The 14,359-nt window shown below is 44.5% G+C and overlaps 1 protein-coding gene across 4 annotated transcripts in view; it reads left to right on the plus strand.

Moving 5' to 3' along the window:
* CTCF (CCCTC-binding factor) overlaps positions 1–13,708 on the plus strand; it is a 54,084-nt gene extending 40,376 nt beyond the window's left edge. For 3 of the 4 annotated variants that reach the window (XM_032323584.1, XM_032323586.1, XM_032323585.1), the window contains 6 exons: positions 897–1,046; positions 4,893–5,053; positions 5,579–5,761; positions 6,364–6,499; positions 10,855–11,016; positions 12,218–13,708. In XM_032323584.1, the coding sequence (XP_032179475.1) occupies positions 897–1,046; positions 4,893–5,053; positions 5,579–5,761; positions 6,364–6,499; positions 10,855–11,016; positions 12,218–12,402 (977 nt within the window). In that variant the 3' untranslated portion in view covers positions 12,403–13,708. The remainder of the gene's footprint in view (positions 1–896; positions 1,047–4,892; positions 5,054–5,578; positions 5,762–6,363; positions 6,500–10,854; positions 11,017–12,217) is intronic. The other variant, XM_032323588.1, reaches the window with a different exon arrangement.
* The last annotated feature ends 651 nt before the right edge of the window (positions 13,709–14,359 follow it).

The following is a 14,359-nucleotide window of genomic DNA, read 5'->3' on the forward strand; positions in this document are numbered from 1 at the left end:
CTTGTATTAATGAGCTGCTTTTCATTGGATCCCATGGGACCCTGTAAACCACCTCACACCCCTGTTGCTCATCAGAATGGGAGCTGGCATAAAAATAATGGAATTGACAAATGCTTCTCTGGCATATCTTCTGAATTCATTGTTTTGAATATACAGTGGAGAATGGGAGGTTTCACTCTTATAAGAAGTCTGGGTCGATTACCTAACCCACCTCATTCAGTTTTCCCCATACTGTCTTTTCCAAAAAAAGAAAAATTTGTAGGGATGCCTGGCTGGCTCAGTTGGTTGAGTGTGCACCTCTTGATCTCAGGGTCATGAATCCAAGCCCCATGTGGGATGTAAAGATAACTGAAAAAGAACAACTTGCAGGTCCTCCTGTTGTACCATCTCCTGTCCCCCGAAGACAGGAGTTTCTCTCTCTCTCTTTCTCTCTCTCTCTCTCTCAATGTGAGTGACTTTGGTGGAGCTGGTGGAGCAGAGCTAGCAGGAGCAGTTTAGGACTTGATTGTCATCTCTTAAGAACCGCTATGAGCCCAGCCTGAGGCTTGGGCTAGCTGGGTAACACCTGAGGATTCTCTCTAGCTTAGCTTTTCTCCCACCTGATTGCAGCTGAATTACCACCTGAATTACCCTCCAATTAAATGGTGGTGCTCGGGATACTTGGGTCGCTCAGTGGGTTAAAGCCTCTGCCTTCGGCTCAGGTCATGATTCCAGGGTCCTGGGATTGAGCCCTGCATCGGGCTCTCTGCTCAGCAGGGAGCCTGCTTCCCTTCCTCTCTCTCTGCCTGCCTCTCTGCCTACTTGTGATCTGTGTCTGTCAAATGAATAAATAAACTCTTTAAAAAAATTATGGTGCTCATTTCATCTAATTTATTCATTCTGTATTTCCTTTTAAGGGGAAAAACCTTATGAATGTTATATTTGTCATGCTCGGTTTACCCAAAGTGGTACCATGAAGATGCACATTTTACAGAAGCACACAGAAAATGTGGCCAAATTTCACTGTCCCCACTGTGACACTGTCATAGCCCGAAAAAGTGATTTGGGTAAGTAAATTAGCTGGTGACAAATGAAAAAGTAATTTTGACTATTTGTGAAAATAGGAAGATCATAAATAACTTCCTTTTCTGAATTATTTAAGTTTTGTATAGGTGAATGGCCTGCCACTTACTAATAGCCATTGCTTACTATCTGTCTTTATCTTCCTTCTGTCACTGCAGTCAGCTGACAAGATTCTTTCCTGAATATAGGTCATTTATAAATTAAAAGGAGCTGTAATGAGAGGAAACAGTAAACCTTTAATTAGTAACCCTCACTGGTAATGTTCAGATCTCCAGTAGGGAAGTGACATAGTATGATTCAAACTAAGGTCTGTCCATTTCATTTTTCTCAGAACATAAGTACTTTCCTAAGTAATTAGACTTTTTTATTGGTTGGATGATAATTGTATTTCTGTGCATAATTAAACTACAGCTTATACAGAGACAGAATTTATCAGTAGAAATTGTAGTTGGGCCCATAAAGGTATGGTCTCCTGGATGTCTTCCTTTGTTTTTCCTACTTAAGAGATAAAAATATTTCCCCAGTCTGTTCTCTATCCAAAATGTATTGCTTCATGAATATTATTCTTTTCCCCTTGAATATTATTCTTACAAACATTTTTAGGGGCATCTGGGTGGCTCAGTTGGTTGGGCATCTGCATTCAGCTCAGGTCATGATGCCGGGGGTTCTGGGTTTGAGCTCTGTGTTCCCCCCTCCGCGGGGAGCCTTCTTCTCCCTCTCCCCCTGCCTGTGCTCTCTCTCTCTGTCAAATAAATAAAAAATTAAAAAAGAAATTTATATTTAGGTAAATTGTTGTACTTTACCAAACGTCTTTTATTACTTTGTTTTACCTTTTTAACCCATTTGATGTTCACAGCAACCATATGAATTGACCAAACCATATGTATTTTAGCTGAGTAAAGCTATGCAGTTTATTAGCTGGTGTCTTAAAACATTGTCATATTAATGTGACCATACTGAACAAAATGCAGCTAGCATACACTTTTTTAAGGTGTAATTTTATTTATTTATTTTAACATTTGATACACATTTTTAAGATGAAACCATGAGTTTGAAGCAGAGGACTTTAGGCTCCATATGAGACCTATAGGTCATTTGTTCATCCTACCCTGCTATTGAGAGGACTTTGTTAGAAAGATTTAAGAGGCACTGTCCTCTGATAAATGAATTTTACTGTTCTTATGGTACAGAAGCCTAAAATCTAAGTAATATCTCATGGCAGTGTTTCTGAGCTATTAGGCCACTGTTTGGATTATTTAAGTTTTTAAAATTATTCAGTTGTATGATACAGATATATATCATGGACATTCTGTACCTTTATGATGCCCTTTAGGCCCTACATAATGAGGAACTTAATTGCTTAGGAGCTGTCAGATAATAGTTATCTCCCAAAGCCAATCCCAAAGAAGTTTGTGTTTCCTCTTTAAAGGAAGTCTGATTTCACACTAATACGCTGTAATTAAATCTATCACTTTGTGACACAGGAAAGCATGGGCTTTGGAGACTGACCTACTAGAGTCAAGATTCACCCCCAAATACTGCTCTAAGTCTCTCTCTCTTTTTTTTTTTTTTTTTTTTTTTTTATTCAACTGATTTTTTTAGGAAAAGTAACTGCCTTACACGGTTGCTACAATTATTTAGTAAGAACACATGGAAGAAAGTCTTTCACTGTTGGGTCTTTATCATAGGACCAGAAGGGGAAGTTGAAGCTTTTTAAAAGTTACTTGAGGGGCACCTGGGTGGCCCATTTGGTTAAGCGACTGCCTTTGGCTCGGGTCGTGATTCTGGGGTCCTGGGATCGAGCCCCACATTGGACTCCCTGCTTAGCAGAGAACCTGCTTCTGTCTCTCCCTCTTCCTGCTGCTCTGCTTACTTGTGCTCTCTTGCTCTCTCTCTGTCAAATGAATAAATAAAATAAAATTTTATAAAAAAAGTTACTTGAAATAATACATGCATGTATAAAAGGCTTTCATATAATCGTGTGTAGAGAGTAAAAAAGAAAAGCCTTCCCTCATTTCCGTTCCCCAGTATTGGCCCCCTTTGAGTCTGATGTGATGTGACTTTGAGTGAAGCAGATTGGTAGCAGCATAAATCCGTGATCTCAAATGCAGCTGAGCTGTCATTGTTTCTGGGCAGTCCAGCTGTTTGTCCTTGTCAGGTGTGCTCCCATTTTCTTTAGTGAGTTCATTCATTCCTTCATTCCACAGATGTATAGGTCCCTGCTATGTGGGAGACACCGTGAGACGGTTCAGAGTTGGGTGAATCATTTTGTACTTTCTTGAAACCTCTGATCTTTCCTCCCCTTTTTCCTCCGCCTCCTTGGTCTCAGTAAGTGGCCTGTTTTCCTACTTCATAAGGAAAGTTAAGGCAACAGACTGAAACTCCCAAATTTCGGTTATCAAACTTAACAAACCTATCTGCATTCATCCTTTCTTTGCCCATTTGCTACAAGACACTTGGTCTCACTCTTCTTATTTGTGGCTGTTACCTGCCTTTGCCTTGATCCTACTCTCGTCTTCTCTCGAGCTTTCATACCGTCATGGACTGTCTCTTTACCTTGATGTTCACACTTCGTTTTCTAGATCTTTCCCTTCGACTCTAAACATGTTTACATTTCTCCTATTTTAAAGAAAGTCTTCCTTGTCTAGGTTTGATTTTTTTTTTTTTAAGTCTTTAATTTTTCCTGTTAAAACCTAATTTGGAGGGCGCCTGGATGGCTCAGTGGGTTAGGGCCTCTGCCTTTGGCTCAGGTCATGATCTCAGGGTTCTGGGATCAAGCCCCACATCGGGTTCTCTGCTTAGTGGGGAGCCTGCTTCCTCCTCTCTCTCTGCCTGCCTCTCTGCTTACCTGTGATCTCTCTCTGTCAAATAAATAAAATCTTTAAAAAAAAAACATAATTTGGAAAGTTGGAAATTTTTGTACATGGAAACTTCGATTCCTAGTTTTTCACTTATTTTTTTGTGTTAAGAACACTTAAGGGGCGCCTGGATGGCTCAGTGGGTTAAGCCTCTGCCTTCAGCACAGGTCATGATCTCAGGGTCCTGGGATCGAGCCCCACATTGGGCTCTCAGCGGGCAGCTTGCTTCCCTCTCTCTCTGGCTGCCTCTCTGCCTACTTGTGATCTCTGTCTGTCAAATAAATAAATAAATAATCTTAAAACAAAACACATTCTTCCCTTGGCTTCTGTGGCACTATAGCCTGTTGGCTTTTTTCTCTGACTGTTCTTTCCTAGCTGTCTCTTATTTTAACCCCCTTTCCTTCCACTGGCCTTACCTGTTAGCTTTCTTAAAGTGTGACCTGTACTCTTCTTTCTCTTTTTGCCTTAGTGATTTCGTGAGCTCCTGTGGTCTAATTCAAATCCCAACAGCTCCAGTTCCTACTCTAAATCTCTCATTTGAGCTAGGCTTATCTAGCCTTTGCCATTCCTGGTTGCTCTCGTTGGCATTTCAGATTTAACGTGTTCAAAACCGAAGGTCTAAAACCCCCCTGGCCCCAGCTGCTTGCTCAGTTTTCAAAGCCAGAAACATGGAGGCCATCTCTGGCAGCCACCTTCTTTCTTGTTCTGTAGTCAGTGAATAAATCCCGGTGATGCTGCTTTTTGGGTCTCTCATCAGTTTGTCCTGCTCCTTCCCAGCCACCATCTTCTCTCACCTGTCCTGTTTCCATATCTTAACCAGTCTTTCCGCCTCTCTTTTTGCCTTTTAATTCACTTTTAGGACAGCAGCCAGAGTAATGATTTTAAGAAGCAAAGAAGGACGTATTATTAATTTATTGAGGTACTTGTTTGTTGTTTTCACAAGTTAGACTGGGCTTTGTGTTTCGCTTTCAGGTGTCCACTTGCGAAAGCAGCATTCCTACATCGAGCAAGGCAAGAAATGTCGATACTGCGATGCTGTGTTTCATGAGCGCTATGCCCTCATCCAGCATCAGAAGTCACACAAGAACGAGAAGCGCTTTAAGTGTGACCAGTGTGATTATGCTTGCAGACAGGTAGAGACCTTCATAGTTAAAAAGCAGTTGATTCCTTATTAGTGTCAGATATCATCAGAGGGTTTTAGATTCCGTATATGGTAACTGTTTTTAAGAATGGCAGTTTTCAAACTGATTTGTGCGGAATATCACCAAAGGTCTCACTCCTCGATTTTATCACCTCAGTCTCCAGCTGATGTTTTATTCAGTCACAGCTTACCTCTCCCTCATGCAGACTACTGGCTGCTTTCTCAAAACTGGAGGAAGTAAGTCCAGGACCTGAGAGAAGGGAAGAATATGGTCTTGGGGCTTAGGGGTGAGCTCTAGACAAGCAGCCCAGCAGGAGGGAGCCTGTCTGTACCCTGGGATTTAAGGAAGCAGTTTTGCACCCCAGTAAGATAACTTCGTCCTCTGGACAAGCACTTTTGAGCCCAGACCTTCGGAGACAGAGGCCTGTCTACCGTATGCGTGCAGATGGCGGCTGGGGTGGCAGCCCCGTGACGGGCTCTGAGGCTTCCCCCCGCACACGCACCTGCTGTCTTTCAGGAGAGGCACATGATCATGCACAAGCGCACGCACACCGGGGAGAAGCCTTACGCCTGCAGCCACTGCGACAAGACCTTCCGCCAGAAACAGCTCCTCGACATGCACTTCAAACGCTATCATGACCCCAACTTTGTCCCTGCGGCCTTTGTCTGTTCGAAGTGTGGGAAGACCTTTACACGCCGGGTGAGAGTCAGAACTTCAGATCATGTTCTCGATCTTCCGCTGCAAAGCAGGGCAGTTTTTTCCACTGAGGTTATAAGCACAGAGATGCCTTCCCATTTGGAAAGGGCCACTCGTCCCTACCTCAGGGTTGTCTGTACATGTGTGAACCCTCTGCTGAAGCGGAGGGTTGGGGGGACTCATTATCTGGATAGGTCTTTCTTGGGTCTTCCCTTGGGGCCATGTTAGTCAGGTCTGCGCAGGACAGGGAGCTGACCGGTCCTCCTGTGCTCCTCTCGCCTGAAGGCTGCTGAGAGGACCCAGCCCCTCCTCTTTTGAAGGACTCTCTTTCCTCCCTCTCTCTTTGTCTTTCTGTCTCCCTCCTTTCTCTCTCCCTCTGTCCGCCCCCTTCCTTCCTTCGTTCTCTCTCCCTCTTCCAGATGGAGACCATTTCCCTTGAAATAAGGAGAGCATGTTCAGGATGTGCTTATCAGCACATACTAGAACATTCAGACTCATCACAAATACCCAACATTTTTATTTTATTAAACTAAAGTAAGAGAACTTCTAATTTCTGATACCAGTTTTTTTAGTAACATGAACGAAGATTTTGTTTCTTCCGTTAGAATACCATGGCAAGACATGCTGACAATTGTGCTGGTCCAGATGGTGTAGAAGGGGAAAATGGAGGGGAAACAAAGAAGAGTAAACGTGGTAGAAAAAGAAAGATGCGTTCCAAAAAAGAAGACTCCTCTGACAGTGGTGAGTAACTTATTTCTTGATTTATTCACATGTGGTAGATTTTGGTGCCCAGTTGCCAGTATGTTGATACATGGATGTGCTGGGATAGAGAGGCCAATCCCTCTTCCTTCCTTTATAATGTCAAGTCTCCCTAATGTGCCTTATATATTTACAGCAGCAGCTAGTTTGTTTCTAGGGCAAGTTTTGTGGAGTTTTTTTTTTTCCCTTCTGATATTCCATTGCTTGATAATACCTTATATGTTCAGTTCAGTCAAAGCCAGAGCAAAATCAGTAGCTCGACTCCCATTTCCTCATATTAGTGATATTCTAAGGCCAGCAGAGTTCCTTTTCTGCGTTGGTAACTTTTACATTTAGGAAGCTGGTCTAGATTTGAGCAGTGAATCTAATGGACATGAAGAAGGTTTCTTAAGCATCTTGACCAACTTCTTGTTTGACTGCCTGTGTCAGCCTAGCCTTGAGATGTATTGATCAAACCCCTGAAGGTCAGCCTCTCTCTTCCTACCTTAATCTCTCCATTAAATAATGTAACACCTTGCCTGTTTTCCTACCACCAATGGCGGTTTGGCTTCTAGTCACGAAATCCAGGCAGAAGGCGTGCTTTAGGCGCTGGACTCCTGAAGAGGGAGGGAGAACAGGAGCGTCGAGCAGAGAGCCACACTTGATTGTACGCGCTCATCTCGTGGTTGTAGGCTCTGTGAAGTGGATGCTTGGGCTGCTGGCCAAGTAGTTGAGAAGGCACATCTGTGGCTAAAGATGTAAGCTTTTTATGGTGAAAGATGTATGTGGAGAGGTTTTGTTTTGGGGAATACACTTCCCCAGAAGCACCATCAGATGGGAGAAATTCAAGATCGTGTCTTATGTGTTTCCACGGTCCTCATTTTGTCTTGTATTGCTTGTTAGTAATCATGGAGAGGAATTAAGATTTTTGGAGATTGAAAATGTTTGAAAACGTCATTCTGTCCATTGATTTTTATCTAAAACTTGCTCATGAAAACACAAGGTTATATTTAGGTCTGTAACAAGGTCCCTTCTAGTTTTAGTTTTTTGTTTAATAAAACCTTTCTGTTCAAAATTTTTACTTTTTCTGGGAGAATATTCAATCAGTAAGTATGAGAGTAATTTATTTTTTGCTGCCTTTTCTAGAAAATCTAATTTAAGCGTTCTCTTCATCACTAGGTTTTCAGTAAACATGCCTCCTTTAAAGTGTTGGTTTACTTCACTTTTTAAAAGCACACCGTTCTCTGCTGGGGCGCCTGGGTGGCTCAGTCGGTTAAGCTTCTGCCTTTGGCTCAGGTCATGATCTCAGGGTCCTGGGATCAAGCCCTGCTTCTCCCGCTCCTTCTGCCTCTCCTTCCTGCTCGGGTACACACACACGTGTGTGCTCTGTCTTCTCAAATAAATAATCTTTTTAAAAAAGAAGGTATACAAAGTATTCTCCACTGAGAATCTTTGTGGGTTCCTCTGGCTAAGAACTTAATGAGTGGGGACGCCTGGGTGGCTCAGTCAGTTGAGCATCCAGCTCTTGGGGTGTGCTCTCCGTCGGGGTCATGAGATCAAGCCACGCATCAAGCTCCATGCTCAGCAGGGCATCTGCTTGGGATTTTCTCCCTCTCCCTCTCTCCCTCACCTCGCTTGTGTGCGCGCTCTCTTGCTCACTCACTCTTGCTCGAAAATAAATCTTAAAAACAAAACAAAACAAAAAAATCACAGGCCCCAAGGACCACCAGAGATCCACCAGTAACCTTGAGCCCGGAGGATTTCTGGGTGCTTCTCAGGAAGCAGAGCTTCCTGCTGCCACAGATGTTGGCTCTTCGCCTTCTGGCTTATGGTACCACCTTGTTCACGTCTGTGGTTCCTCTCCCAGTAAGATCAGCCTCACTCCCCAGTGATGCATCACCAGAGCATCTTCCAGCAGAAGACTTTACTGGTGGTTGCCGACAGATGCTGCAGCTCCTTTTGTCTTACACGTTGCTGTCTTGCAGGGCACGGTTTGGTTCTGCGTCTTGTACATAGTGTTTTTTTATCCCCCCAGAAAGTCTGGGCTGTCCACCCCGCTGCTGATTAAGGCCACACAGTCACATTTGTCCTCTCCCGGAAGTTCTGCCTATTGGCCATTTGCAGAGGTTGGCCAGCAGAATCTACTGCTATTTTCAAGGACTTTTGCCAACATCTCTCCAAGCCAATAAGCCTTTGACCCTATAAACCTTCTTTGTGTTTTTTGCTTTTTAGGCATTGGGCCAACTTGGGCAATAGGGGGCTTGAATAAGATCTACAGGGAAGTGTCTCATCTTGTTCTTGACACGCTGCCACATACCAGTGTGTTCCCCACGTTTTCACTTAGGATTTGACAAATAAGGCATTTTGTCCTGAAGATGAGGCATTTACTCCCAGCTGTCTAGATGTCAATGTCTGGTCCTAGAGAAAGATGGCAATAACCTGCACTTCTCAGAGGCAGGCGGGGAGGATAATTCGTGTGCAGAGGCAAGGGGCTGGGGGGTGGCAGAACAGCCCCAGGCCGGAGGCAGAAGCTTGAGTTCTGCCTGCTGTAGTTTAGGTGCCTTCCAAATCACTTAGCTTCTCACTTTTTCTATTAAAATGAGGGTAGCACCTCTTCTTATTAAAGGAAGTAATGAGGGGCACCTGGGTGGCTCAGTGGGTTAAAGCCTCTGCCTTAGGCTCAGGTCATGATCCCAGGGTCCTGGGATCGAGCCCCGTATCGGGCTCTCTGCTCAGCGGGGAGCCTGCTTCAAATCTTTTAAAAAAAAAAAAAAAGGAAGTTACGAAGGCAAGATGGAATAATGGAGAATGTTAGAACTGTGACACATGGTGCAAACGATCTGTGTCTGTCTAGTGGAGTCTCCTTTCCAGAGCATGAAGGACCTGCGCTACAGCTCAATCCTTTCGATCTTCAAATCACTAGTAAGCAGGTTGGGAGTGCTTTGGAGATTATATAAGGAAACTGAGGTTCACTGTGGTCTTTGTCCCAGGTCACACCCAGTAAGGGATTCAGAGCTCCTCGTCAATGTTCTTTACACAGTAGTCCCCTCAGCTTTTATCTGATGATGGCATCAGGGAGAAAATTAGGGAGTTAAGAATGACCCATTGAATCTGGCATAGCTGAGAATTAAGTTAAAAAACTTGGACTTAAAAAACCATGAAGGCTGGGCGCCTGGGTGGCTCAGTGGGTTAAGCCGCTGCCTTCGGCTCAGGTCATGATCTCAGGGTCCTGGGATCGAGTCCCGCATCGGGCTCTCTGCTCACAGGGAGCCTGCTTCCCTCTCTCTCTGCCTGCCTCTCCGTCTACTTGTGATTTCTCTCTGTCAAAATAAATAAATAAAAAATCTTAAAAAACCATGAAGGGGCACCTGAGTGGCTCAGTTGAGTGTCCGACTCGATTTTGGCTCATGTCATGATCTCAGGGTCATGGGATTGGGCCCCACATAAGGCTCAATGCTCAGCACAGAGTTTGCTTAAGGATTCTGTCTCCCTCTCCCTCTGCTCACCCCCCCCCACCATTGTCTGTCTGTCTCTCAAAATAAATCTTTCTTTTTTTTTTTTAATCAGTCATAGTTCTAGAAGAACTCTTGATGCCCATCCTAGTAATAGGACTTCACAGCGCAGTAGAAATTTATGTTGCGCGTGCACACACGCGCACACACACACACACATAAACACACACATTTTCTGCCTGCTCAGAGACCAGCAAGAGCACATCTTCAAGGGTCCATCTGAGGCTTAGTACCCTGCTTTATTGTTGCATAATAGATAGAGGGAATAAATGTTTTCAACTTAAACACTGTGGTATTACTATATATCTGGCATGTGATGGAATTGCCTCTGAAGAATTTGAAACTGAGGGGTGCCTGGGTGGCTCAGTGGGTTAAAGCCTCTGCCTTCAGCTCAGGTCATGATCCCAGCGTCCTGGGATCGAGCCCCACATTGGGCTCTCTGCTCAGCAGGGAGCCTGCTTTCTCCTCTCTCTCTCTGCCTGCCTCTCTGCCTACTTGTGATCTCTGTCTGTCAAATAAATAAATAAAATCTTCTAAAAAAAAATTTGAAACTGAATATTCTGATGTTTAAAGCTAGAAGAAAAAAGTAATATCCAATCCACATAAAGTAGGAATAATAGTCTTCAAGTTGATTTGTGTATTAATTCTAGCACAATACCAGTTTACTTTGTCAATGTTGATAGCAAAAATTCTAGCAAAAGCATTTTTAAATGGACTTTTATTGATGAAAATAAATACGTGACTAGACTTAATAGAATATGTGATTTTGTGTGTGTGTCATATTTTTCTTCCACCATACTTCTCCCTGCCCCCCATCCCTACCTATTACTCCGATTTCATGAGAAGAAAATGCTGAGCCAGACCTGGATGACAATGAGGATGAGGAAGAACCTGCTGTGGAAATTGAACCCGAGCCAGAGCCTCAGCCTGTGACCCCAGCCCCACCACCTGCCAAAAAGCGGAGAGGACGCCCCCCTGGCAGAACCAACCAGCCCAAACAGACCCAGCGTAAGTTACTTGTCTCCACTTAGTAGGCTGAAGGCTGGCATCCGTTCCCAGCATGTGGAGGAGCCAGACGGGTCCTTGTTTTGGGGGATGATGGGAACTAAGCCATGAGAACAAGTTAAGGTCACACCGGGAACAAACTGTCAGGAAGCAATTATTTAGTTTTTACGGGAAACACATGAGGAAGACCCTAGAAACCTGTTACGCTTCAGTGAGAAGTCCAGAGTGAAAGGGTACTCGTGTTCTGCAAGATGGGTACTTCTAATGTAGGAGGGTTTTGCAAAACAAAGTCCCACTCAGCTGGCAGAATTGATATGGTAATGAATGTAAAAGAGCCAGATTTTAAAGGATGAAGGATAGAGCAGTTTCTGTGCTGAGACTGATCCTCCTGAGAAATCCAGGCCTATGGATTCAAGTGTTGGCCTTCTGACTCAGGAGAAGATACAGCGGAGGTGTTCACCCTCTACCTCACACCACAAATGGCGGTGGGCAGCGGTCCTGTCTTGGACACGGCCCTTGTGACAGCAGCAGGCTCTAGAGGACTGGAGTCTGTTCTGTTCTCTGTTGCTGTGGATATCCTGAAAGCTGGCAGGCAGGGTTTTTTCTTTAACAAATACAAGACTTAGTCTGATGTTTGTTATTTTTTTTTTAATGTACTCCCCGAGCCCTGTGTGTAGATGTCGGTTTGGGGTGGGGGAGGTTGACTGTAGATCCTGGGAGCCATTTTGCCTCCACAGCCTTGAATGAAAACACTGGCGGAGGCCCTGGGTATGGGAGACTTGAGGATCGGAAATGGATGTTCCTGCTGTCAGTGGTGCACCTCCAGCAGCCCTGGATCACAGGCATTGTGAGGTGTTCTTGGTCACATCCGGCCTGTCTCATAACTAGTGCAGAATGCGTTTTCTGACCTGAAGGAAAACTAAGGCTTTTAGTATGGCATTTAGGAGGCATATGAACACAGATGTCAGCATTTTGTTCTTCAATAGTCAGAGAGTATTGGGGCTTTACAAATGGCCATATTTTAGGTCATTGAGTCTTTTTTAATGACTTTCGCTAAGTCATTAGCGAAATTAGCATTAGCACTATCCTTGCTAAGGCTTTCCTGCATTGCTGACATCCGTTTAGTGTCAAGTCTGACAGGAACCTTTGCAGTCGTCAGGGGCTATAATGGAGCGTTTGTTTTGTCCGTGCTCTTTCTTGCCAGCAACAGCCATCATCCAAGTGGAAGACCAGAATACAGGTGCAATTGAGAACATTATAGTTGAAGTCAAAAAGGAGCCAGACGCGGAGCCCGTGGAGGGGGAGGAAGAGGAGGCCCAGCCAGCTGCCACAGATGCCCCCAACGGAGACCTCACGCCCGAGATGATCCTCAGCATGATGGACCGGTGATGGCGGGGCCGTGCTCATCACCAGAACTGCTCTGGGCTGTGTTTCAACGGCCCGCATCTTAATTTTTTTCCCTTCTTTCTTCTTTTGGCTTTGGGAAAAGCATCATTTTACACCATTTTACCAAACATACTGAGAACTAAAACTTCAAGGATGATGTTAGAAAAATGTGATTTTACTAGAACTTGCTGTTTGATGTTAGCAAATCATGGAATGTTCTGAGTCCCCGAGGGTTTACTGTGGAGTGCTGAGGACAGTGTTGATGCCTAACTGGTTTTCTTAGATGGAAACAGAGACATTGAACCTTCTCTCTCGCTATGGTAAACCACTCCAGAATGGCCACCGGGTTTTCCAGAGTTCTAGGTCTTCTTCCCAGGAGAGTTTTTAATTGTAAATGCAGACTTGGGAACGACTTACACTTTTAAACTGGTTTTTGCTTCTGCTTCTCCCTGACTCCCTTTGCTCGGAGCCAGCTGCACACCAGTAGTACGGCATGCTGCGGTCGGTGTCTGTCCTGAAGGCTTTGCCTCTTTCTTGGCAAAGTTTCTGGTATGGTCAAGCTTGTAAATAACTTTTTTTACATTTTAATCTTTTCCATTAATTAAGAGATTGAAAAGAAGTGCAGTGTAAGAAAACCCAGCATTTTAATTACTTGCAAATTAAGTTACCACAGACTCTGTCGTGTGTAAATGTTGACAAGGAATTGGATCACAATCATGTAGCAGAACGGCACTGAGACTGCTGCCCGCTAGTGACGGACGCCCACACGGAAGATCGCGATTGCCAGCCCGTGGAGCCAGCATTTGAACCTTGTACAATTAACTTTCAGTTATGATTTCCCATCTACATTTTCTTTGCTCTGTTTGTAGCTGAATTTTGTGTTTTATTACTCCTCTGTTCAAGCAGAAGGGTGATTATGAGTGGGTCACAGCAGCCCAGAAAAGTTCACTAGGTCAGTAATTTAAACTTTGGATCTGCAAAACAAAATAATAATGTGAAACAAAACCAACTAAAAAGTGATTCTTGCACATGAACTGTCACACGTTTGAAATGTGTTTTTTAGAGAGCCTCAGTCTTGCTGATTTCAAACACTTTTCTCTTCTGTGTATTGCTTTTAAAAGAGCCATCAGTTAGCTATCAGACTCTAGGTTGATGCATTTTGTACTTAGCTGTACTGTGTGATATTTTTCATTATTTTAGGACGCCAACATGAGACCTGTAATAAAATATGTAATGGGGTTGAAAGCTGGGGAGGAGGATCTACTGCTGTACAGCTAATAAATCATAACGGATTAACAAGTGCTCCAGACACTTCGTCACGTGTGATCTCTGCCTGCTGAGGGCCCTGCAGGTCCACATGCGTGGCCTCAGGTGGTGGTCGCCTGGTCGCCGTTCAGAGGCTAACTCTGTTCCCAGGACGGCCACTTCCTCTCCGGCACTTCCAAGATGATCTTGGCAAGTGGTATTAGTGAGTGAATCCTGCCGCAGGTTTTAACTCCCCAGAGGTGTGTGTGAGTAGCAAGGTATGGGTGGAAAGGCGCTAAGCCTCCGTGATCCACCTTAGGAGTGGGTCCCTGCGGCAGAGGGTGACCACAGAGATTAGAGAAGAAGGGGGCTCGGGGAAGTTCTGTCCTCTGGATCTCAGCGCAGTGAGGGCTGAGATCAGTACCTTGAGTTCTGCCAGGTGCAGGACAATAGAAGCTGGGCCCATTTTGCCCTAGAGAAGGTCGTGTGGGAGGGGAGACAGGCTGCAGGGAGGTTCCTAGAGAGCATATCTTGTGAGCAAGCCCACGGGAGGCATGATGGAAAGGGAATTGGAATGGGAGGTTGATGCATTTGTGAAGCTTCTTGCTGCTGGCCATTTCTGGGCAGATAGCTTTGGCAAACCCATTTTGGGTAAAAGCTTTAGCCACTAATTCCAGGGCTTTTTAACCAGAATTCTGAATTAGTGGTTTTCAGT

The sequence above is a fragment of the Mustela erminea genome, chromosome 19 (assembly GCF_009829155.1).
Source record: "Mustela erminea isolate mMusErm1 chromosome 19, mMusErm1.Pri, whole genome shotgun sequence".
In the NCBI taxonomy this organism is placed as follows: Eukaryota; Metazoa; Chordata; class Mammalia; order Carnivora; family Mustelidae; genus Mustela; species Mustela erminea.